The sequence below is a fragment of the Prionailurus viverrinus genome, chromosome B1, assembly GCF_022837055.1.
Source record: "Prionailurus viverrinus isolate Anna chromosome B1, UM_Priviv_1.0, whole genome shotgun sequence".
NCBI classification, from domain to species: Eukaryota; Metazoa; Chordata; class Mammalia; order Carnivora; family Felidae; genus Prionailurus; species Prionailurus viverrinus.
Genome location: NC_062564.1, coordinates 185,586,891 through 185,612,628, shown reverse-complemented (window position 1 = coordinate 185,612,628; position 25,738 = coordinate 185,586,891). Strand labels below are relative to the sequence as shown.

Below are 25,738 nucleotides of genomic sequence, written 5' to 3'. Positions count from 1 at the left end.
CACCAGGAGGCGGGAACAGCAAGGCGTGGCCTATAGTATGGTGTCACCAGGGTGGACAGGCTGAGCAGGGATCACCGAGAGCTGAGGCTGGAGAAACAGAAACCAGATCAAAGAAATCCTCCTACGCCAAGCGATGCGCTGAGCTGAGGCGTCGTGGGTCAGTACTTCTCAACACGGGCTGCACATTATGAACATCCGAGCTTTTCAAACACACTTGAACAACGCAGGTTTGACCTGCACAGGCCTGCCTCATGCAGGTTTTTTTTTTTTTTCAACAAATACGGTGCTATAAATATATTTCTTGATGATTTTCTTAATCACATTTTTTTTTCCTCTGGCCTACTTTATCGTAAGAATACAGCAGATAATACATATAACAAAATAAACATGTGTTCATTGACTGTTTATGTTACCAATAAGACTCCTGGACAACAGTAGGCTATTAGTAGTAAACTTTGGGGGAGTCAAAGTTATATATGGACTTTTAACTGTGTGGGGGCTGGGTGCCCCTAACCCTCTTGTTGTTCGAAGGTCAACTGAATACACATACACACATACACACATACACGTGTGCCCAGGCCCCTCCACGCTGCGACCTCAAGACTATGGGGTGGAGCCTGCACGGAATTGTTCTTTAAACCCCCAGGTGATTGTGACGTGCAGCCAGGTTGAGAGCCTTGACTGCTGACAGCCTACTTTGGAAGAAGTAGTGAGAAGAGAAGGGAAGAGACAAGGCTGGTGACAGAAAGACCAGTTAGGAAGCACATCGGTTTGCTATGGCCGCCATAACAAAACGCCACAGACTGGGTGGCTTGAACCACAGACATTTATTCCCTCAAAGTTCTAGAGGCCAGAAGTCCAAGATCAAGATGCTGGCAGGTTTCGTTTCTTCGAAGGCCCCTCTCCTTGGCATGCAGGTGGCCACTTTCTCACTGTGCCCCCCCCACATAGTCATCCTGCTATCTGTTTAAATCCTATTCTCCTGTTCTTTGGGCGGGGGTGGGGGTGGGGATGGGGAGCAGCACAATTCAGCCCAGAGCAGGAGGCTGTCCAGCAGCTGGGGGCAGAGGTGAGAAGGGGCAAATGTCACCTATGGCCCCAGGGATGGAGACAGGCGGAGAGAGAAATGGGCAGCTGGCGGGGGCTGTAACTGATGGGAGGATGGGGGGATGGCTCCTTGGCTGCAAGGAGGGACAGTAGGGCCATCAGCGGAGGAGTTACGGGGGGCGGGCGGTGTGTTACCTCCTCCGCACTGTGTTATGAATCCAGATGGGGGTGCATAAGAAAATCTCAGGTGGACTGGAAGGTCTGAGTGTCACCAGTATGTGGAGGGCAGTTGAAACCAAGGGTGTGGACGAGACCCCTGCCCCTCTGGAAGGGGCTGAGACGAGGCAGGGGACCAAACCACCAACGTGGAAAAGCACATTCCGAGGAGCGACTGAAGGAAAGCAGCTCGTCTACGATTAAGTCACAAAACAAACAAAAGCCAGCATCTTCTTTCTCTTCCACCTGAGCCAGAGACCTGCTAACTCATAAAGAAGTGACACGAAGCGAGAGTACTAATAAAGAAGATGAAATGATTTGAAGCACGAGGTACATAAAAGAGAAAAGGAAGCAAGAATCAAGGAAGGAGTTACTGACGGATCCTTGGTTTGTTAATTAGAGGTCTGGCTTTCCATATCTCCTCGTTTGTTTCGTGCTGCTGGTGAATTAATAGATTTCTCAACAAAAGGACATTTAAATCCATGTATGACACCTGCTTAAATTCTCAAGAAGCCATTAATTACATATTCTTAAGAAAATGAGCGATGATACCACTCTTCTAACTGCATAATTCGTATCTGTGATTCTTAATCATACGACTTTCAGCTGCAAGATGGATCTCTTCTATTCATCTTCTCTGGTTCTGACCAATTAAACATTTTCTTTCATAATCATAACATTTCATGTGCCAAATCTTCAAAAGAAAAGGAGCTTGTTAGCAACACACGATTTCCCATTGCTAATTGATGCTGAATTAGAATTCTTAAAAGTATAATACATACATAGAGGACATTCTTAACACATTCAGGCTTAGCTGAACCCAGGGCAAGATCACGTTGCGGCTTGCTTTTTGTATGAATGCCTTTTTCAGAATAATTCCTTTTAAAAAAAATTTTTTTTGATCAATTCATAAATTAATTCCTGTCAAACTGAGGTCAAATTTTGCTCCTAGCTTATATTTTCACTGAGAGAATACAAACAATAATGACAAGATCGTTCAAGTTTATTCAGGGGAAATTGTTATTTTCTGAAGGAATCAGAATGTCTATATAGGTAGCCATGTGGTATTTTATAGTCTGACTCATGTTTCATGTTCACTGACAGCACGTATTTTTGACTCATTTATTTCATAACCGTACGGTGGCCCCTGTAGATTTCATTTCCAGATACTATCCATCGCCAACCATCAAGGCACAAGTTTTCTGCACTGTGGGTTTCTGAGTGCCATCCAGGAGCAGAGCTGGGGACCAGTGAGTGGTTCTGGTTCCCGGGTAGCCGCTCAGGCTAAGATTCTCCAATCCTGACTTAGCCAGGCGTATCCCCTGGGCTTACGGAGCAGAAGCAGGGAAAATCGAGAGTTTATGGCCTATACCAGGGCCAAATCCGACCATGCAGTTTATGTACTATTTATGGCTGCACAAACCCAGGTTCCCCGTTTGCTTATATACTGTCTCTGGAGAGGTGAGCAGCTACAACAGAGGCTGTATGAGCAAAGCCTAAAATATTTACTATCTGGCTCTTTACAGAAAAAGAACCCTGCCGACTCCTGGTAGAGACGGCTTGCATTTCCTCTCAACCTGACTGCCTCAAGGGCTGCGACCATCACGTCTTAAATCCTTCCTGGATAAAGAGGATATATACAAATACCTTCCAAGAAGCCAACCACATCATAGTCTACTCCCACTGAATGCAGACCTGCATCATCGTTCCTTGAGATCTTACACCATCACTTCTATGTATAGACCTTTTTATTCACCATCCTCAAAGCAAACCATCACTTGATCCAAGGTAACGTTATGTATTTTTGGGGGGATGTGAGCCACTGATTTCTCTGTCCAATGAGTCAATAAGATTTGGAAGCCTACAAAAGGAGAGGCCAGAGATAGTGCCCTTCATCCAGTCCTTAATCTGGGATTGGGCAGAGGCTTCAAACATCACACGTCAGTCACTTGGAAGACCTGGCTAGCGAGGCTCATGTCATGGGGACAGCCACTTCTCGAGGTGCCCAGCATTGGGAACGTAGCTAGGGACGTGGAGCCTGCTTCCTTCTACCGCAGACCCTGCTTGCTGACTATGCGTTGAGAGGACCCCTTAGCTTGTGGCCCCCACTCAATGTGACCCAATCCCTAACACCTCCCGGCCCCACCCCCTCACATGGTCTTGGAACAAAGACAAGGTGTCTTTGTTTCTGGTACACTCTCTCTGCAAAATCAAATTCTGTCCAGGGCCAAATGTACCCTTCCCGCGCCAGCCCTCCCACTCCCGAAAAGCTTGTTCACGCCTAGATGGAGGATTGTTCCCGCATTCAGCCTGAGAACACAGGAAATATGAATTGGAGCACGTAAGATGGCTTTCCTCTCCGTTCGATTATGATCATCCTCTGAAGGCCTGAAAATGAGCCAGCCACAGGTGCAGACACTGTATGAAATGGTGCAGGAAGTCCGTGTAAACAGGGCCATGATGATCTCCGCCCGCTTCTTTATCTTACCTGATCTCCCTGTAGCGTGTGCTGATCGAGGGGTGTCTTGGTGGCAATGTTGCTATAGTATGCGTAAGACAGCTCCCAGTCGAGGGGGTAGTTATCGACACCCTGGTAGTGCTTGTAGCCAAGATTCATTGAAGACAGCCTCTCGCTGCCCTGGCCTCCCACCAAGCTATACAACATGCCCTGTTAGGGAGAAATTCACAAAGTGTTCACAAGATTGTAGAAAAAAGGTAATGAAATCCTAACACTGGAAGGTCATCTGGCCCCGTCCCGAAGCATGAACCTAGTCATTCCGGAAACATGTTAACGTGCCTTTTAGAAAAAATCTTCAGAAAAGAAGCCACAGCAGCTCTCTGACGGTTTTCAGACCTAGCTCTCTGTCCTTCTTAATGTCTAAGAGCTCACAATTCCTTGACTTCTGCCCTCTACTCAGTGAAAAGAGCGGCTGTTCCCTGAATTTTTTTGTGCATCTGCCACAGTCTAAGGATCCCTGGTCTGTTTCAGTTACGTCATTTATGGCAGATACTATGAATAGTGACCACGTCCTAACCTTAGGCTCTCACAGCGCTAGTGTTGAGAAGGGTCTTTGGAGCTCAGCTGGTCCAACAGCCTCATTTCACAGTTGAGGAAAGGGAGGCCCAGAGACTTGACATCGGGTGTCTATGACCAACCAGCGACTTTGTGACAGACACAGGGCTAAAATCTTCTTCACGATTCCACCTTCGTGAGGATTGCCTTGGGGACTTCAGGAAAGCATGCCATCAGTCATGACTTTCCATAAGCCAGAGACATACATAGAGAAGTCACTTAAAAGGAACATGGAACCACCTGGGCAGGTTTAAACAAACTGAGTCTCTTCAAATCCAGGACAAACAACCCTATGTGCAGATCGGAAAACTAAAAGTGGTCAAGGACCACTCACAGCGCTTATAAAAATGGGATCCCAAATGTTTGGCAGGTCGCATAATTAACTGGGTTTCAAAAACCACAAGCAAAACAGTCTGGTATGGCTTTTATATTGATGGTAGAAGGCTGGAGGTGACAGACAATACTTTGCTTAGAGATCCAGATGACTTCACTTAGCTGAACAGTCATGTGGGACAACGGCCCTACAGCCAGAGTAGTTATAAGAACTGGGTAAGGGGCACCTGTTGTTCTCGAAAGAGTAGGAGTCTGGAAAGCCCTGCCCCAACTCTTCCTTAGCGTATGCCAATCATATCCCCCAGCTTGGGTCCAGAAAGGATGTGCACGAACATGTCCGGTTTCCACCTGGGGCATGAGAGCATTACTCTGCACATATAACACAGGGGACTGATGGTTCTGGAACCCATAAATACTCTACCTGCAGCTGATCCTGAGGTACACTTAATCCAGTTTCATAGAAGACTGCGAGGTAGTAGGATGCTTTATGGTATCCACAACAGCTGGAATCCATCAGAAAGGGGACGACAGAGCTAATTTGGTGAAGACCATCAACACTGGAGAGTCTCTTTACAGCCTTCTCAAATATCCTCCCGCCAACTTCTAATACAGATTCATTTTGGTTCCTCGGTACTGTAAATAACCACAATTCACAGGACACACAATTAATTACCATGGGATCGACGGGGCTTTAGACAGAAGAGGGAAAAGCCAATTAAACCACCTGAGTTATTAATATGGTTGGGTCTGCAGTGCCTTGAAATATACCACCTTCCAGGGAGGTAAATTAAACCCTTTGGGGATGCCACGGTGTCATTCTGCAAATAGCTTTTTCTTTGGCACTCAGTGACAGCCTAGTATCCTGGGAAAAAGGATGTGCCTTATATAGCTGAGAAAGCACCTCCAGAGAGTAATTTACTGAGTGTAACTCACCACCAAATCAGGACCACCGAAAGTTCCAAAGAGACTTTTTTCCCCTCTAAGACTCTCAGAAGAATGTGTTTTATCTCAGAAATAGTTCCTAGGTGCTGCTCTAAAAAGTTGAGCAAAAGAACCTTATTTTGAGATGCTTTCTTATCTTTTTCCTCCAGTTTTACTTGAGGGTTTCTAAATACAATAAAAACAATGAGTCAACTTTTATAGAGGGCTTACAAAATGCCAAATACTGGATTAGGTGTTTTATGCAAATTATGGCATGTAATTTGAAAAATTTGACTATTATTAATGTCCTTATTTTTCCAATGAATTGTCTGCAGCCTGGAGAAGTCAACTAGCCTGTCCAAAATTACAAAACCTGACAAGGGGCTGAGCCCAGTTTTGAATTCAGCTTTGCAGGTCAAGAAAGCCATTCCGACTTACTCCACTGCACCTACCTGCTGACTGATAGGCAACCAGATGTCTTTTTTTTTTTTTTGGCGTTTATTTATTTTTGAGAGACAGAGAGAGACACAGTGTGAGTGGAGGAGGGGCAGAGAGAGAGGGAGACACAGAATCCAAAGCAGGCTACAGACTCTGAGCTGTCGGCACAGAGCCCGATGTGGGGCTTGAACCCACGAACAGTAAGATCATGACCTCAGCCAGAGTCAGAAGTTTAACTGAGTCACCAAGGCACCCTGCAAGCAGATGTCTTAATAAGCACCTCACCACTATCGGAAGACCCTTCTCTGTGCAACTGCTTTAAGCCTAATGATACTTCCTTTTACCTAATCCTCCCATAAATCTGATCAACATTTAAGCCCAAACTAGCAAGTTCTATGTCCTTATAATGCAAGTGTTATGGTCTTCCAAAGTCTGCTACATTACTCATCTCTCTCGCTCATTAATTCAGGCAACAAATGTTTAGTTTCTGTCCTGTGCATCTATTAGATGATATGTTACAAAAAACCATAAAGGATTGCATAGATATATTTTCATTCAAAGAGCTATGGTCATCCTATTATTTTTTTTTTTAATATGGCCAAAGATGTTCACATTTTTTTAAAGTTTATTTATTTATTTTGAGGGAGACAGAGACAGCATGAGTGGGGGAGGGACAGAGGGTGAGGAGGAGAGAGGGAATCCCAAGCAGGTTCTGCACTGGCAGCCCAGAGCCAGACACAGGGCTCAAACTCACGAAACTGTGAGATCATGACCTGAACCAAAACCAAGAGCAGAACGCCGAACGAGCCATCCACGCACCTCCACGGTCATCTTATTTAAGACTAAACTTCTACCTGCCTAAAAATTGTTATGTCTAACGTGTTTCTTTTCTTATCTTCATTCTATCCAAAATTAAAATGTTACCAACAGCTTTTAGGAGGCACGAGAGATTAATTCTATCAGCACTCCATTAAGGAACGAACACAGGTGAGTTTCCAATGTGGGACAACTGAAATGGGAGGTCTGAGATTGGATTCATTTAAAGGCAGTCCCCTAGCAGAGTCCATGCTAAAAACAGAGGCCGGTGGGATCCAAGGATGAAACTGTAAAAGCCCAGGCATGGGTTATGAGCTGGTGCCAGTCCTTCTGGGCACACAAGCGAACTGGCTGGCCCCTGAGTGGGAGACACGTGCCTCCACTTGCCGGGCTGTGGGGAAGGAGCCCACGACTGCCTGGATCTAAGGCAGTCTCCTCTCCCCGCGCCTGGAACTCCTTACCCCAGCCTTCCAGATCCCAACAGGCATCAGCTGGGTCTGCTTTTACTCTCCCAATCCGAAGCAATAGGTGCTGAAAAAAATCACCTCACTGAACAAATGGAATATGCTTCTCTTTCTGTATTTTTTTAATCCCTAAAGAAATAGCTGCTTGTTTCAAAAAAAAAAAAAAACAAAGAAGAAGAAAATCAAACAAAGCAGATTTGTATAAAATAAAACCAGGAGTGCCCTCTCTCCCAATCCTTCTTTAATAGTGAAGATAAACATTGTTAAAAGCTTGGTGTGTATGCTTCCAGACTTTTCCCTTTCCGCAGACAATAATTCACATACACATCTATCTGTATTGATACATATGCATTTTCTTTCCAAAAAGCTCCTATAATTCTGACCCTCAACTCTCTTGTTTAAGTTAACCACATACCGTATTTGTCCGCGGCTGTCAGAGGCCCATTCTTTCGAAAGCTTCAATAGTATTGCATTCCACAGCAGTGCTGTTTCCCCAACCAGTTCTCTATTTTTAGACTCTTGGGTTGCTTCCAGTCATTTTGCTATAACCAACAACGTGGCAATGAACATCCTTGAACTTCCCTCTGCTCATCTGTTGGGGTATATCTGAATAATAACACCCTTTTCCATCAGGAGTCTGGGGATCTCATTTTGGATTTTCCCTTTGAATAGTTGAGAGAAGTCCAACCATGAGACAGGATAAGAACCCTCTCCACTGGATTTAGCATGCACCGCAGCACTCGGATGGAGTTGCAAAATAAACCCTCCTCCTACTTATTCATAGATTTACTTTTAAATATGGACTCATCTCCGATGCCCCTCTGTGCACGTTCTGAGCAAAGCAACATTAACATTTTGTTAACGATTCACTCCCGCCTTACCTGCTCTGACAAACACCTAACCAAGATGATGGGTTTTGCCTGAGTACCCACAGACATGGGCTTTGTGGGCTCAGAAGAGACAGGAGACTCCAAACCAAATGATGCTCCAAATGAAACACTTGCCCTGCTGACCTCTGGCATGGAACCCCAGAAATCATTAGCAGCACTTCCCAGGTAGCCGGGATTGCTGGAGGATAAGGAGCAAAAGGGGAATCCTTCACAAAGCTCAAAGCCTTCATGGGCACACACACACACACACACACACACACAGGCACACAAACCCTGCAGAAGGCAACAGAGACGGACTGCAAAGGTTTCATTATTTCTTTTACATGTTAAAATTCCTAACTGCCCCCCAAATATTACCGATCAGTATTTTCTCTGCAAAAGAATCTCAACAATTTTCTGCACCGGTGAATATAATAAAAAAAAATAATAATTCGAAAGTAAAACTGCTCTTTTTTGCACGTTCTTTAAAGTTCAAATTCCAACTGCGGCAGAAAAATCAAAGCCATTATACCGCTGGTGATATTGTCAAACTGGCAATTTTAAAATTAGTTTAATGAAACTGTTAATTTCACCCATCTGGTTTAGCATATGCATTTTTTTCTAGTCGATCTGTAACTAAAACACATGCCTTGTTTATGGAGATTAATGGGGTAATGAAGAAAACAAACAAACAAAATAGGAGCCCTTTTCCCATTTTCTTCCTTCCTGCCCCCAACGCTAAGGAAAAAAACAAAAGGTCAGCGCCCCCACTAATTGACCCTCCCTATTTTCCAAGGAGCACGGCACTGTTTGTTTTGCTCTCTTTTCTTTTCTACAGCAATACCAGAAGGTGGCCATTTGCGGGCTCATCATTAACAGAGGCAAAAAAGCAGAAAATGAGAAGGTGGGCCCTGGCTGGAGAGCCAGAGTGGGCATCTGCCTGAGAATTCAGGAGGGATGCAGACCCATTCCTTGTGAGAGGGACGGGGGCATCGACAAGAAAGTCATTTTTAGTTTCAAGCTTCCAAAAGGTGGAATGCACCCAAAGTATAAGATGGAAAGGGAAAGAAAGTGAAAGGAGAAAATGTCATTTAACCAGAAAAGGAAGATCTCACCAGGTTTACTACTTAAAAAACCCCCACAGCATATTCCTCTTTTGCATTCTGAGCCCCTGAGCCCCAGAGACGGAAGGAGGTGGCTTATTTGTCAGAAGTAAACGGCTCGTCCTTTTCTGTATGCAACTTTTCTGGGTTTGTGCGTGTGATTTCTCTCCCTTTCTCTACCCACTGCCCCTCAGGACTGTCGCCAGGGATGTTCTGGGCAGCAAAAGTATCTCCCTGTGTGTATTCTTCTTGGTGCTTCTGTGCATTTTTGTTAAAACAAAAACAAAAACAAAGCATCTATAATGTACGCTTTCTTAAATAAAAAAAATAAAGATGATGGTTTTTCAATGCACAACACTGAAAATAGCTCTTAAAGGACACGGTATCTTGGCGTTATTAAGGAACATTACTGTATCTCTACTATTTCTATGCTCTGCATTCTCGTGTTTCCAAGTAAACATTGCAATTGTCGGCAAAAATAAGAACAGTTAAAGGCAACCGAGGGTGACGCAAGTGGCCTTGGCAGACTGCGGGGAGGCTCCTTCCCCCTGCACTTGAAGCCTGGGGCAAGTCAGGCTGGTCCCAACAAAGGAGAGGAACAAGACGGAGGCGAGCCCACCTCAGACCCGGCCTCCTCCTCCCGAGACCCATCTGCTGGCAGACCTTGGGCTTCTGTAGCCAGAATCGCCTACTCCCCTGGGCTCAGAATTGCCCCGTCCAGAATGAAGGGAAGGAAGGGAGTAAGGGGTTCCGGCCCCGGGGCAGACGCCCACAGGGGAGTGCCGGCCCGCTCACCTGTCCCATGCACCTGTCCTTCCCTGCCTTTGTTGCCCACATGCACCTGAGCAGCTCTCCTCGCCTGGCTTTCCTACCCAAACCAGCTCTCCGGCCTGGCCTCGAGTCCCGCCCCCCTCCACTGCCATTCCCCAGGCCTCTTACCAGCTCCCCCTCGCCCCTCCCCATCTCCACCACCGCTGATGGATGCCTAGCCCCTCCCCCCATTCAAAGGGTTTTTTTGAGGTTCCCCGGGAAACGACATAGAGAGTGACCAATCAGAAGAGTCCCCCTGAAGGCGTGAACAGGGGGTCTCGTGTTGGATGCCACCCAGAGCCTGGACCGTGGTGGACTTTGGGGCAGAGCAGCACAGTAGAATTCCTGTGCCAAGCAAGGAAATCAAGATGCAGAGCAGTGGGTCTGGAACGCCGGGAGGCAGGAAGGGTGTTCGCCACATCTATATGCACTGCAGCTGGGCGCCTAAGGAGGGCTGCCATCTTTAATTCAAAGGCATGCCTGCTCTGGGAGACGAGGAACACGTCCTGTGATACTGCAGAGCGGGAACCACCACCAGTGGGGACAGCTGCATTGCAAACCAGGTTAGCACATCAGCTGTCAGCATGTAAGAAGCCTCCCTCCTCCCAGACCCCTGGCACTTGGCAGAGAGTTCTGTGTGTCTTTTCATTACGGTTGCCCCAGGGCCCAGCACAGTGCTGGAGGGCTGCGGTCCACGGGTGCCAACGGGGTCTGCACGAACGTCGGGGCTGTTTTACATCTGGGCACCTGTATGCGTCAGCCACCAGATAACGGATATATGAACGGAAGAACCGTGAGGGCTACATTTTGGGAATTCTTTCACAAGGAGTATGCATAAGAAGGGTCCTGGTCTGCTGCTGTTGACGGGAGGAGTCGGAAAAGAGTCTGCTGGCAGACCAGGGAAACAGAGCTATGTTCGCAGAGGCATCTCGGGGCCAGGACAGCAGCTCCTGAGAGGGAACAGGCTAAAGAAGTACGAAGGGGGGGCGCCTGGGTGGCGCAGTCGGTTAAGCGTCCGACTTCAGCCAGGTCACGATCTCGCGGTCCCGGAGTTCGAGCCCCGCGTCGGGCTCTGGGCTGATGGCTCGGAGCCTGGAGCCTGTTTCCGATTCTGTGTCTCCCTCTCTCTCTGCCCCTCCCCCGTTCATGCTCTGTCTCTCTCTGTCCCCCAAAAAATAAATAAACATTGAAAAAAAAAATTAAAAAAAAAAAAAAAAAAAAAGAAGTACGAAGGGAATGAGAAAAATGTAGAGAAGAAGGCGAAGAAGCCCACAGAGCTCTATCTATCAGTCTGGATTGGTGTCACAGCTTGGCTCGCGTGGACCTTGAACCTGCATCTCCCGGTGGTCAAATTCCTCGTTCTTTCAGTGATTCACTGACCCAGCAAAGACATTTCTAGTACTTACAACGGTATCATTTATTCGCCTGGAGTGCATTCAGTTACCCAACAAATACTTAACTGGGGGACTTCAAAGAAAACCTAGATCCCACTCCTGTCTTTGAAGGCTCACGAGTTCCGCTGAATCCAACAGGCACATCAACAACAATAATAATGCAACAGGGCAGGTCCGCTGAAGAGGCTACCCACAAAGTGGCAAGGGGAGCATGGGAAAAAAAGCCACCTGCCTGGGGGCACAGATGCGAGGGGGCAGTTTGAGTCGGGACTTGAAGACGCTTTACAGGCCAGCTGAGGAGCATGGGTAGATGAAGTATGCTCCTGGGGGGGAAAGGTACAGAAAGGTGCTGTGTAGGGTCATACAGAAGAAGAATCGATAGATAATATGTGGCCAGTACCACTGCAGGCTCTGTGGAGAACTGGAGGTGGAAACGTTTTTTTTTTTAACGTTTATTTATTTATTTTTTGAGAGACAGAGAGAGAAAGAGAGACAGAGAGACAGAGACAGAGAGCAAGCAGGGGAGGGGAAGAGAGAGGGAGACACAGAATCCAAAGCAGGCCCCAGGCTCTGAGGTGTCAGCACGGAGCCCGACGCGGGGCTCGAACCCACGAACTGTGAGATCATGACCTGAGCCGAAGTCGGACGCTTAACTGGCTGAGCCCCCCAGGCGCCCCTAAGCGGGGTAGTTCTACTTTTTGAGCTACCCTCAACAAGCTTGCAGTTGCATGAGTGACAGAGACACAAACAGGATCGAATAACTGTAACCCGAGGCCGAGTGAGACGCGCTCTCTTCAGGCGACCCTATCCCTCATACCCGTATGGTGCCTCTCTGTCCGGGAAGCTCTTTCATAGCATCATGTCACTTTATGAGAGCATTGTTCTCAACTGGTCTTCAACCAAATGTTCCCCAGTAGATAAATTACAAACATAAATCACATCGCACACCCATGAGGATGGCCACGTATCAAAAAAAAAAAATGGAAAATAAACATGGGTTGGCAGGGATATGGAGAAATCGGAACCCTTGCGCACCGTTGGCGGGAATGGAAAATGGTGTAGCTGCACTGGAAAACAGTATGAAGGTTCTTCAAAAGATGAAACGTAGAATCACCATATGATCCAGTAACCCGCCTCTGAACCGACATCCAAAAGAACAGAAAGCTGAGTCCGGAAGAGGCGTTGGCACGCCCACGTTCATAGCAGTGTCATTCACAACGGCCAGCAGGTGGAAGCAGTCCCAAGGGTCCACCGACAGATGAATGGACAAACAAAATACAGTCTATACCTATGATGGGGTGTTATTCAGTCTCAAACAGGAAGGAGACTGACACAAGACACCACATGGATAGATCTTGAGGACGGTGTGCTAAGTCAAATAAGCCAGTTACAAAAAGACCAATACTGTATGATTCCACTTAGCTGAGGGATCTAGGATAGGCAAGTTCATAGAAACAGAATAGTGGTTATCAGGAGCGGCGGGGAGGGAAAACGGAGAGTGGTTGAATGGGTGCGGTTTCAGTTTTACAAGCTGAGAAACTTCTAGAGACCTGTGCCACAATGTGGCTGTACTCAACACAACTGAAGAGCGTACGTAAAGATGGCTACGATGGAGAATTTTATTTTACATGCATATTACCATAAAAAGTGTTTTGGGACACCTGGGTGGCTCAGTCGATTAAGCGTCCCACTTGGGCTCAGGTCACGATCTCACGGTTCGTGGGTTCGAGCCCCACACTGGGCTCTGTGCTGACAGCTCGGAGCCTGGAGCCTGCTTCAGATTCTGTGTCTCCCTCTCTTTCTGCCCCTGCCCCGCTCGTTCTCTCTCTCTCTCTCTCTCTCTCTCTCTCTCTCTCAAAAATAAATACTTAAAATTAAAAAAAAAAAGTTTTAATTACAGTCCTTAAAGAGCGAGGGTACAACTATTTGGTGATTGTCTTTTGTAAGAAAATACCACTCGGACTCTGGGGAACAACCGAAAGGTGGTGACGCTCCTGACCTCACCGGACCAGATGCAGGGAACGCTGTCATAGGCTCCCTCCTGGCTGTGGATGAGGCCAAAGCCCCCAAATGCCCACCCCCTGCAATGTTCTCACTCCTCTTTAAGTGTGCTGTTGGCTTAGAGAGAGAGCAGATGAGGCGCCTGAAATCACACAGTGCGGGGAAAATACTCTCTAAACTCTGAAACGTGCATGCGTAGCGGCCTGGAAGTAGAGTCCGCGTGGATGTGAGGAGACCCTGCAAAGAAAAAAAAAATGAGCCTTGGGCGCCTGGGTGGCGCAGTCGGTTAAGCGTCCGACTTCAGCCAGGTCACGATCTCGCGGTCCGTGAGTTCGAGCCCCGCGTCGGGTTCTGGGCTGATGGCTCAGAGCCTGGAGCCTGCTTCCGGTTCTGTGTCTCCCTCTCTCTCTGCCCCTCCCCCGTTCATGCTCTGTCTCTCTCTGTCTCAAAAATAAATAAACGTATAAAAAAAAAAAAAAATGAGCCTGTCGAAAGAACCAGAAATCACGGGCCACTGTCTTCCGTTGTCTTATTTTTTTTTTTTTCCAACGTGCCAGGAGAAACAGAATTCCACAAATTAATTCCCTTTGTAGGAACGATGGGAGCCGACGTCTTCCTTTAAATTTACCTAAATGACTCTCGTTCAAAACACAGCCCCGTTTTTGTTCTGTCCTGGCTCACAGGGGGCACTCAGCCAACATCTGTGGATTGAACGAACGAGTGAACGAAGGTGGTGCCATGGGCAACCTAGAAGTTTCTCACACAGTTGAATTCCTTCTCTCTCTTACCACCCATTTAGTTCCCAAAGCCAGAATTCCAAACACCAAAAACATCTGATGTTTGACTGCCGTTCTTGGACTTTATCTCAGATATGAAAAATGTAATATGATGGGGAGGTTCTAATGAAGTCGACTCGTTCACGGGACGGGACAGCTCAGGGCAACAGGGCAGAAAACATAATGGAGACATGGTTCCTATTAACTAGAGTTGTCCGAAGCACTCCCAAGTCAGCTGGACACTTAACCCCAAGACGAATCTGGAAGGACGGGCATGGGAGGAACCAGGAAAGGACCAGCCACGCTGGTCAACAGCCATGCCTTTTATAGGACAGCAGAGCAAAGGTATGTTAAGAACGTAAACTTGTTTGTTTAACCCCAATTTACAAGATCAAATGTTCTGCCTTCCGCTCAGCCCTGTTAGGACCCGGGCGCCACGCACAAACGCAGTCTCTCTCGGGGGCCAGCAGGAGGACACTGCGATGGCCCCGAGCGAGGGCACTGTGCCAGGCATTTTAATGGGGAGTGTGTGCCCTCCCTCTGCAGAAGGCTCCCAGTCCTTATGGACAGGACGGTGTAACCTAGAAAACCAGGGGCTGAAGGCGGAAAGGGGGCTTGAGGTTCACTCCGGAGATTGGCCTGCCCTTGCCGCCCTCCCTCCTTGCCTGCCGGTGCGAGGAAATGGCAGGAAGGGAAGGAACGCAGGTGGCTATGTGCCCGAGGGAGACAGAGGCTATGCGTGGGGCACGCACGGCCCCTCAGAAGACGCTCCTTGGAGCTCTTCTAAGCAGGTTTGGCACCAGCAGTGGGCTCTAAAGTGGCAAATCCGGCCTTGGGGTTCCCTATGCCACCAGGATGGGGCCCCGGGAAGCCTACCAGGGGTAAGCAGAACACATGGCAATGTCACGGTCCCTACACCTAGCCCAGGGCGCCCTGAGGTTCAAGGGCTCGTGATGAGTTTTGAAGTCTATTTATTTATTTTGAGAGAGAGAGAGAGACAGAGAGAGCACGAGGGAGGGGCAGAGAGAGAGGTAGGGAGAATCCCGAGCAGGCTCCACGCTGTCAGTGCAGAGCCGGACATGGGGCTCAAACGCACGAACCGCGAGGCCGTGACCCGAGCAGATACCGCGAGTCGGACCCTTAACCGACTGAGCCACCCGGGAGCCCCATGATTTGGGCTTTTACTTAGATTCCATCCCCAGGCCTCCACAGAGAAAATAACAATCCTAAATTCTCATAAACAAAACTTCTGAGCCATAAAAATAACACGAAAACATCCTTACTGAGAGTATTTACCTTAAAAAGAATGTTTGGTGAAAATAATTCACCCCTGTTCCCAGTCAGCGAAACGGTATTTAAATGGGATCAGAAATCTCATAAAACCGAATTTGACGCGGATGCGGCCTCGGCCCATTGAGCCTCAACGGTTCAACATGCAGGCCTCTCTCCCGTTGGCCTGTCTTGGGTGGTGATTCCACCACCGTGGAGCACGGTGATTCGCCCTGTGAGGAATCTGGCCTCCTTGGGGACGTCCGGCAAACCACGGGGACCTTTCTAGTTGTCACCACTCAGGACGGGGGTCAGGGGAGGGGAGGGAGTACTACTAGTGTCCAATGAGTTGAGGCCAGAAACGTAGCTGCACATCTTATAATTCGCAGGAGAGGCCTCTCCTCCCGCCCCCAGCAAAGAATCATCCAGGCCCCAATGTCAGTAGTGGCCAGGTCGAGAAACACTGTTGACCCAGAGCTTCCCATGTGCCCGTTCTGTTCTGTGTCATGTGCCTCGGTTCATTCAACCCGACACTAGGAGAGGGGTGCTGTTATCATCCCCATTTTGCAGATGAGGAAACCAGGGCTCAGAGAAGCGAAGGAACTCGCCCAAGATCACACAGCTAGTGAGTGCTAAGCTAAAGCTGGATTCAGGCCACCTGGCTGCAGAGGCTGTCACACGACTGCACACGGCCTCCCCGCTCCTTGTCCCCCTTGCCGGCGCCCAAGCAGTCAACCCCTTTAGCTCTGTCCCCACCGCTCTGGCCCCTGCATCCTTTCTTCCTGGACCACGGCCACGGACTCCCTGCTTTCCACGCCACACCTCTCTGTTCACCTCCCCCCCAACCTCCCACTGCTGCCAGAGTAACCTCAAAACCCAATTCTGATCGCACCTCTACCCACGGCTTAAAACCCTTCAACAGGCCCCCGTCACTTACAAGGCGAAGTCCAAACTCTCAGGACGGTGTCCGGACCGCAGTCAGAATCATCACTCTCCAGGCCTTCTCCTGCCTCCCAACCCCCTTGTACATCATTTAAAACGCTGTACTGTTCCCATTCTCTGCCTCTACTCTGCCTCCCACCCCCCCCAACCCCTACCTTGCTTACCTAGCAAACACCTACTGACCCTTCAAGCATCAATCCCAATGCCACCTCTTCCAGGAAGCCTTCCCTGACAACTCCCTTTTTTTTTTATGACTCTATCACTTCCACCCACCATTTTTACTGAAAATGCATCACCGTTTTTCTTTGTCTTCAAGTCTGTCCCTTAAGGGCAGGGACCTTGGGTTATTTTACTTATCTTTAAAACCCAGCCAAGTAACCGGTCAGACGCTCAGCAAGTATCGAATGAACGTAAGAGGAAATATCTTGTATGGTTCGAATTCTTTCCGGCCAGAATAGATTCCTTTTGCACTATCTATAGTAGGGGGATCTACTCCACTCAACACTGACATTCTTAGGAGGCCCTGACATGAACTAGAAGTTAGATTCTGCACTACTTTGACTCAAGGTCCTGGTTGGATGCCCAGGAAAACCACGGGTTGCCTCTAACCAGTTTCCCCCGGCTGAACACCTCTGGCTTCCCTCCCCTTCCTACCAGACATGGTTTCGAGATCCCTTGTGGCCCCAGAGTGCACTAATTACTAAGCACACACAAATTGTCACAGGCCTCAGGAGAAGCCGGCCACGTTTGGGAAGTATAGATTCCCGAGATGCTGCTTAAAGTGTGCATTTCAAATCAGGGATCTCAAGTTCAAGTGCCCTAAGGACCCAGGCAGGTAAGATCCATGAAAGAAGTAGGCAGAAGGTGCTGGAATAGGAGGGGGTGGGGGCTACCGTGGGTGGACAGAGCACACCTGTGCCAACTCTCACTTCCAGAATTGCTGTGATGTAGGAACGGAGGCCCCAGCATTGCCAGATCATTGGATTTTTCAAGAAAAGCTAAAAAAAAATTGCATTTTTTAGACACTAGCAACTAATTTTTTTTAAAAAATGGACAATAACGTGCGTGCCAAACCAATCACCTTTGGTGGCCAGCTCTGGCTGCAGGCTGTCATCTGTGGCCTTGGCTTTAAAAGAATTGCTGGAGTGATTCCCAAATTTGCTTTTGTATCTGGCTTTTGAAATGTGCACAGACCCCCTGAGGGTTGTGGACACACAAGGGCAGAATTTAAATCTGATGTGAACCTAGAACACTAGGGTTAAGAATAACTTTGAGGCATAAACCGCCAAAGAGGGTGAGTGAAAACAGTGGCCAAGAGGGAGCCTTCCCAGCCAGCGTCCAAAGGCAAGGCACCTACACAATCACCTGTCAACAAACCCATCTCCACCAAGGTCTGGAACAAGCTGGGGTGGCGGTCTTTCAGCTCCTGCTCCCAGGGGAAGGCTCTGCACGTGGAGGGCCTCCCGTACCTGAGCTTCAGGTCCAGATAGGAGTTCCGGAGGTCGCCTGGGCAAGGGAAACACAAGATAGCACTCCCCTTAGGAGAAGAAAGGTCTCATCCTTCTCAACCCCTCCTCCCTAAGAGGGACTAGGAATAAGAGGTCAGACTTTATGTTACTGGATGTTGGTTTGGGTGCATTAGGGATTTGAAATTGGCTCCGATGCCTTTGCCTCGAGGTCACACATTCAAAGCCACGTCCGAGGGCAATGTGCCAAAGTTGCTATGGCTGTTGAATAATTCTCCAGAATGAGCAGCTGGCCTCGGACTGTTCCCCGGGAGGCCAATATCTAGGCCATTTTGTTGGCAGCGTGAGTTGAGGAGCAAAGCACAAGGTCCCCCAGGGAGGCAAGGCAGTGGATGTTAGGAAAATCTTCCAAGGCCACCGAACAGATCAGCAGGCAAGGATGGCCTTCCAGTTCAGAGCATCTCTCCCGAAATTACATCAGTTATCAAAATCAGTTTCTTTCCTGTTTGGGATATTACTATTCCTATATATCTTCCCCCTCTTCTGACAGCATCATATTTTCTGGATGAGTCAGCTGTACAAGCAGCAGCTGGGGACCAGTATTGCCTCTTCTTAAATTAAATTGCAGAAGGGCCGACTTTCCACACTTACCTATCACCGTCTCCGCTCCCTCCCTGAGGCCGCCGTATGAGAACCCTATCCGACTGAGGTATGTTCCAGAGGCACCCATCCATCCACGGCCTAGAATGGCAAGTGCGGCCCTGGAGATGGCTGAGATGCGTGGGCAGGACTGTGATACTCAATTCGCTTTTGCTGATGGCAAAGGCCCCGCGGGAATTTCTCTTCCCGAAGGAACATATGTGACTAACTCTAGCACCACCGTATTGGGCAAGAGGGTCTAAGCACAGAGACACTGATAAGCGCTAGACCTAAGCTGGAGCACTTGGGAGACAAGCCAGGAACCAAGTTTTGCAATCAATGAACACCCTGCATGAGTGAAGGATGTCCATGAGAATATGAGCAGGCACGAAAGCAGTCTATCTGAAAAGCATTCCTTCTGCTGTCTATGACCGGGGTCTTTGAGTGGATCAGTTTCAGGGACGAAAAAAATAAAACCGAGCCCCAAACAACAAAGTCGCTATTCAACATTTCTGAAAGCTAATATTCAGATATTAATGGTCCAAGACAAAAGTGCACCGATGGGGAAACATTTCTAATGATTAATTTATTTTCCAATTCACTTTTATTTTCTTAGACCGGCCTAAGATCCCATTATGGATGGCAAGGAGGCGATGTGAGGCCCAAAAGGCTTTCATTTGTATTCCTCAACTAAGTCGCACATGGTGGAAGCTGAGAGGCAGATTTGGGTTCCTGGTCACTGTCGGTCTCCTTGGAATCCCCGTGGAACACACACTTGTCTCGTGCGCCCATGCGTGGAGGGCTCGAGGTCATATGTGCCCCCACTGCTCAACTCACATATGTTCTACGTTAACCGTGTTAGAAAGAGGCCACACGTGTTGACACAAATACACAGAGCTCAAAACTGCTCTCCTGCAGCTCAGTACTTACATGCTTCTGGTCTCCCGCCCCCTTGCTGTACCGTGGACATGTACACAGACACTATTTCTTGGACCTCAGCACACCTTTCGTAATATAACTTGATCCGGTCAGCAAGCTGCTTCTCAAGGAGGGGGTTTAAAATCTACAAGAAGGCAAGAGAATTGAATGAACAACAAGCTGTCATCAAACACCCGTCGATACCTACGAGGCTGTGTTCGGGTGGATTGCCTTCTCGCACTGGTACGACCAGTCGGCTTGCTTTTTGCACACAGGTCATCCGCTCTGCATTAGCAAAGGGAGGGTATAATTCCAGGACACGCCAGCTCTGGCCGGTCCCCTCTAGCTGCTTTCTGTGGCATCTCGTCCTCCGCAGAGCTTCTTAAATGTCAGGATTTCCCAGACGCCAGGCGTCCACCCTCTGCTTTCCCCTCGCCGCACGCTGTCCTCAGACAATTAGGTTCATGGCTCCTTCTAGTCCCCAAAGGACACCAAGTCTCCCTGTGCTGTGCCGCTGCCTGGGAACCCTCCCCCCACTTTCTTCTGCTTGGCCAGCTCCTCCTCACCCCCCCCAAGAGCCAGATCCAAGGTCAATGCTTCAGGGCAGCTTCCCTAACAGTCCACCCTCAAGCATGTGAGGAGGCGGATGTTCCCACCTCAGCGCCCCAAAAACACTGTGCTTGCAAGTGAGTTAAAGCACATACCGCATTCTTGACTTAGGTGTTTGAGGCCCAGACAGGGAGCTTCTCAAAAACAGAGGCCTTATCTCAACTTATTGGTTTCCAAAATGCAAGTTGTGACCCATTGCAGGGTCATGCGATTATTTCAGCAGGTTGTAATCAGCAGTGATTTATTTTTATATGAAGCAGGACACAAAATATCAGAGTGCACTTAACATTGGAAAGATATGTATTCTTAGTAAAATCTTTGTTTTGGTTTTGTATTTGGTTTTGTATATATGTATGGGTATATGCGTGTGTGTGTGTGTGTGTGTGTGTGCGTATGTATGTTCATGATATTAAGTAGATTTCTTGTGTGAACCACCTTCAAAAAAAAAAAAAGTTTGAGAGCTACCATTTTAATCATCTCGGACGCCTCAGCACCAGCACAGGGCTCCGGCACATAGCGGGTGTTCTAGAAGCATTTGTTGCAAAATGAATCAATTGACTTCTTTCTTTGTTTTCCTCTTCCTAGAGGTCTGTCCACAGGGGCTGTGGGATGCACCCATGGGTATAGTAAGGCGTCGCATTTTTCTTCCTATACTTTGCCTAGGGACTCCTGCTTTTCCCAGAACCGACCCCGCAGGGTCACAGGAATGACCTTGTTCAGGTGTCTGGTGATCTCCTTACCAAGGCAGAAAACACCCCCCTCCGAGAAGGTGGGAAATCCCCGTCTCCCTGCACCAACCCCCGAGGGAGCGGGCCTGGAGAGCTGGACCATCCCATCTGCGGGTGGGTTCTGAATGTGAGGGTCAGTGTGTAGTAGATTCACACACAATCCTACAACCCTCCACAATCTCTACAACCACAGCCAGCCACCCCAGTGGGGGCCCAGGGCCTGCGTTTCTGAAGAGACCAGCGAACAGAACCAAGATTTTAATTTGCTAGAGTGTCTCCTCTGATACTTTAAATAATAGCACATAAAAGAAGCTTTACCAAATAACTAAGATTCTCTCCTTTCATTAGCTTAATCACTGGATAGGCAACAGCCTGATAAAAATCTACTCTATAATTAAGCTAGTAGTTATTAAAACAGAGGAAGTAAATGGTTTCCATTTTATGAGTACTAAATGAACCAAACCTTAACAGAAATCTATTATCGAGTTTGCTGGGGGAAAAGCCTCCATATTAATTGCGTGTGATGACAGAGCCGATGCAAGGTCCGGCTTGGGTAAATCTTTTATTTACACTGGGCTCCACGTCCCTGAGCCACACTCCCATCATGCACGAACACCCAGAAACTTCTCGATGCCCCGGGCTCACCTGTGCAGGGTGCAGAGTGTGGAGGCGATAGTACTTCAGGGGTCCAAAAAACCCTTCAATGCCAGTCACATACCTGCTCCCTCCAATAATGAAGTACCCAGCAGTGTCATTATAATAGAAATCCTCCCTGAAGCTAGGGAAAAACAAAGAATTAAGAGAAATCTCGGTTGGAACCAGAAATTTTAAAAAAGAGGCTCTTTCATTAACCCTCCTGACTTAAACCCCCAAATTGCCTCACTTCCTACCTGTGTTCTAGTAGATAAGACCATGGTGGGGTCAGGCACACTTGGGCTAGGGTCCTAACTCTGCTATTTAAACTAGATTTTTAGGAGGATTAAGTGAAATGTAAAGGCGTACGTCTAGCAGAGTGCCTGGCCCCCATAAATACTCCGTACCTGGCCAGTTTTTGGTATTGGTAAAATTGTCTGGAATTGCAATTCTTTGGAATCGCTAGTCTTAATTGGAAATATTTTGCTCTACAATGAAAAAACAAAACAACACAAACAACTTGTTACATGGATAGAAGGTGGCTGTGAATGAAAATTAACGACATATCCTGGTAGGTAAGAACCGAGGTAAAATTTGGAGTGAGGAGGAAGAGGCCACAGCAAGGTCAAAGGGCATGGCCGCACACCAGAGGTCGGCACAGGTGACGTGCTGAAAATCCACCTTGTCCTAAAAGACTTAACAGAGCAAGAAGGGAAATAGAGGGAACAATGGGCCAGCATGAATCAAATGCACAAAGCTGTTCCTTGCGGTGTTGTTTATATTCACCAAAGACTGGAAGTCCCAGGTGTCTGTCAATGAAGACCAGCTCACACCCAACCAATGGACCCTAAATGTGAGCCTTTCTTTCATATATAGCTTAAAAAAGGGACAGAGGGCTCCGTGAACTGACCTGGAGAGATGCCTAAACCAGGAAGTTAAAAACAAGGCCGCCTGGGTGGCTCAGTCGGTGAAGCATCTGATTCTTCGTTTCTGCTCAGGTCATGATCTCACGGTTTCATGGGTTCGAGCCCTGCATCAGGCTCTGCACTGACAGTGTGAAACCTGCTTGGGATTCTCTGTCTCCTCTCTCTGCGCCCCCCCCCCACTTATGCTGTCTCTGTCTCTCTCAAAATAAATAAATAACCTTTAAAAAAAAAGGTAAAATGAAAATTTAAAACAAAGAGTACGCTTTTTATCCAAGAAAGAGGAGAATGGCTTTTTTCGTGTCTCTCTTTCTCTCTCTTTTTTTTTTTTTTTGTATTTTCATTAAAAACTCTGGAAGTAGATACTGCAAGAAACTAACAAGAGTATTTCCCCATGGTGTAGAGAGTAAGGATGGGTTGGTTGAGGGCAGAGCTAGAAGTAAGACCTCTAACTGTCTATCTTTTCATATAGTTTTGAGTTTTATCTATTTACTTATTTTTATTTTTTTAATGTTCAATTTTGAGAGGGAGGGTGTGAGTGAGTGGGGGAGGAGTGGAGAGAGGGGGGCAGAGGACCCAAAGCAGGCTCCACGCTGACAGCAGAGAGCAGCCCAATGCCGGGCTCGAACCCACTAGCCGTGAGATCGTGACCTGAGCCGAAGTCAGACGCTTAACCAACAGGCGCCCCTAGTTTTGCTTTTTAAAACATGTGCATTTACTACCTATTTAAAAACTAAAAACGAGGGGCGCCTGGGTGGCTCAGTCGGTTAAGTGTCCGACTTCGGCTCAGGTCATGATCTCACGGTCTGTGGGTTCGAGCCCCGCGTCGGGCTCTGTGCTGACAGCTCAGAGCCTGGAGCCTGTTTCGGATTCTGTGTCTCCCTCTCTCTCTGCCCCTCCCCTGTTCACGTTCTGTCTCTCTCTGTCTCAAAAATAAATAAACATTAAAAAAAAATTTAAAAAAAACCTAAAAACTAAAATAGGAACAGGTGAACAAGGTGCCACCAGAGCATATGTGGACAGCAGGTTGGGGGAAGGGGGTCAAGACAGGCATCAAGTGAGAAGCCAGGCAAAGCGGAAAGAGCCAGGGAAGGCAGAGGGCAGACGGAAGCAGATGGAAAGAAAACAAAATGCCAGGCAAGCCTCCAGAAGCCCGGCGGGCCGCGAGAGCAATGGGCCAGGGTGACGCCAAGAGGGATGGAGCAAGATACCAGCAGTGGGATCACAGGAGCCAAGCAACCTGGGGTTACCCCAGAGAGGGGATGTACTGACGGTTAGCCAGGAACCTGACCCCTAACAGGTGCACCTGGCCAGAAAGGAAGGCAAAAGCAGGAAGGAATGAGACTCTCTGACCCCATCAAGTGACGGCAGCACAAAGTGAGCGCTTAGAAATTAGTTTTACAGAAGGCAGCTAAACTGGAAAAGAAGGGCCTCATCTCCGGTATTTTTCTCTTCAGAAAAGCTCAGGCTTGAAGGGCTGCGAGACGATGATGGTCCTTCCCTTTCTTTTCCAGTGGGACTGCAAAGTTATTATCTCTGAGAGCCGTGGATTGATTTCGTTTCTCAAGACCGTAGAATGACTTAACATTCCAGCCACGCTCACGACGCAATGCCTGGCACTGGAGGGATACAGAGCAATGCTTCTATAATAGAAGCTCCTTCTGGCACTCGGCTCAACCAACTCATCAGCTCACCTGACCGCCATCCCTGCAACGTGTTGGGTGCTCACTGGCCGCAGCCTACTCTCGGGAGCCTTAGTCTTCTCATGGCTTAAATAGGGATGATAATAGTACCCACCTACTGGGTCGTCGTGAGGATTAAATAAACTAAAATTTAAAGAGACCATTTAGAACAGTGCCTGGCACAGAGTAAGCGCCATCACTGTTCACGACCATTATTATTATTATTATTAACCTCATTCACTGGTGGACTTTTGCTGCCGTCTTGGTAGGACTGCGGGCTGAGTAAGAGTAAGCAGTGTTTGTTCCCAAACCTGGCCGTGCCGATTGGATGGTCATTGTAATTATACAATTTAATTAACTATAATGTTCCCCAATAAAATATGAGCAGGAAGAAAGAGTTGCTCCTTTATAACAATTAAGCTGAGTCTTTTGGGTAGACTCAGAAAAGAATGGTAATGGTTGCTTAAAAAGTGTGGAATTAGGACAACTGTAAAGGATTAGAAAAAAAATGGGAGACGTCTAGATGTATTTTGGCTCTGATAGTTTCACAGGGGTCTTTCCTTGCTTGGTTTTTTTTCATTTGTTAAGAAAGAGAAATTGAGTGCCACCTATGTAAGAAAGACCACACACACACAAAAACTCCAATCGGTAGATTTGTAACAAAGGAAAGGCCCTATCTGGAAAGGCTGGTGGATGGATATACACTTCTATTTTTTTAATTAAAATAAAACGTTTAGGGGCGCCTGGGTGGCGCAGTCGGTTAAGCCTCCGACTTCAGCCAGGTCACGATCTCGCGGTCCGTGAGTTCGAGCCCCGCGTCAGGCTCTGGGCTGATGGCTCGGAGCCTGGAGCCTGCTTCCGATTCTGTGTCTCCCTCTCTCTCTGCCCCTCCCCCGTTCATGCTCTGTCTCTCTCTGTCCCAAAAATAAATAAACGTTGAAAAAAAAATTTTTTTAAATAAATAAATAAATAAATAAATAAAACGTTTATGGTAAGTGTCTTCTTAAAATTATTTGTTAGAGAGGGAGAGGGCACAAGCAGGGGAGGGGTAGGAGGGGAAAGAGTAAAAATCTTAAGCTCACGCTGAGCGTGGAGCCTGATGCAGGGCTTGATCCCATGACCCTGGGATCATGACCCAAGCCAAAATCAGCAGTCAGATGCTCAATCGACTGAGTCACCCAGGTGCCCCTATGGTTAAGTGTCTTTTCAAATGGATCTTCGCTTTAACTCAAATTTTTCAACCAATCAATAAACTACTTGGTCCCTACGGTACTGGATTGTAATTTTTTGGGCTTTTAACATCATTATCACAATACAACTGTGACATCGTGATTTAGAAGAAATATATATTTGGTCTTTGTCCATAGTTCCTGGCTCATGATGCTCCCCAACCCCTTGGGATCTCCTACGTGTTGAAAGTGATAAGGGTTTCTTTTGTTACATCAACGAAGGTCCCTTTTGGACTCCATCCAAAGGTAGAGAGACTGGTTGCCAGATTGACCAACCATGTGGTTAAAAGACTGAAATTTTTGGTTTCATCCCCCAACCTCCAGGGAGGGGAGAAGGGCTGCAGGTTGAACCAGCCAACGGCTAATGACTTAGTCAATCCTGACTGTGTAATGATGCTTCCATAAAAGACTGAGTTAGAGCTTCAAGGTTGGTGACCAC

At 47.7% G+C, this 25,738-nt stretch overlaps 1 protein-coding gene across 2 annotated transcripts in view; it reads right to left on the bottom strand.

Annotated features, from left to right (window-relative positions):
• SEL1L3 (SEL1L family member 3) overlaps window positions 1-25,738 on the bottom strand; it is a 104,915-nt gene that overhangs the window by 44,886 nt on the left and 34,291 nt on the right. For both annotated transcript variants that reach the window (XM_047854780.1, XM_047854781.1), the window contains exons 7-11: window positions 21,478-21,610; window positions 19,508-19,640; window positions 17,838-17,978; window positions 5,091-5,302; window positions 3,752-3,931 (exon numbers count right to left, since the gene is read on the bottom strand). In XM_047854780.1, coding sequence (XP_047710736.1) covers window positions 3,752-3,931; window positions 5,091-5,302; window positions 17,838-17,978; window positions 19,508-19,640; window positions 21,478-21,610 — 799 coding nt within the window. The remainder of the gene's footprint in view (window positions 1-3,751; window positions 3,932-5,090; window positions 5,303-17,837; window positions 17,979-19,507; window positions 19,641-21,477; window positions 21,611-25,738) is intronic.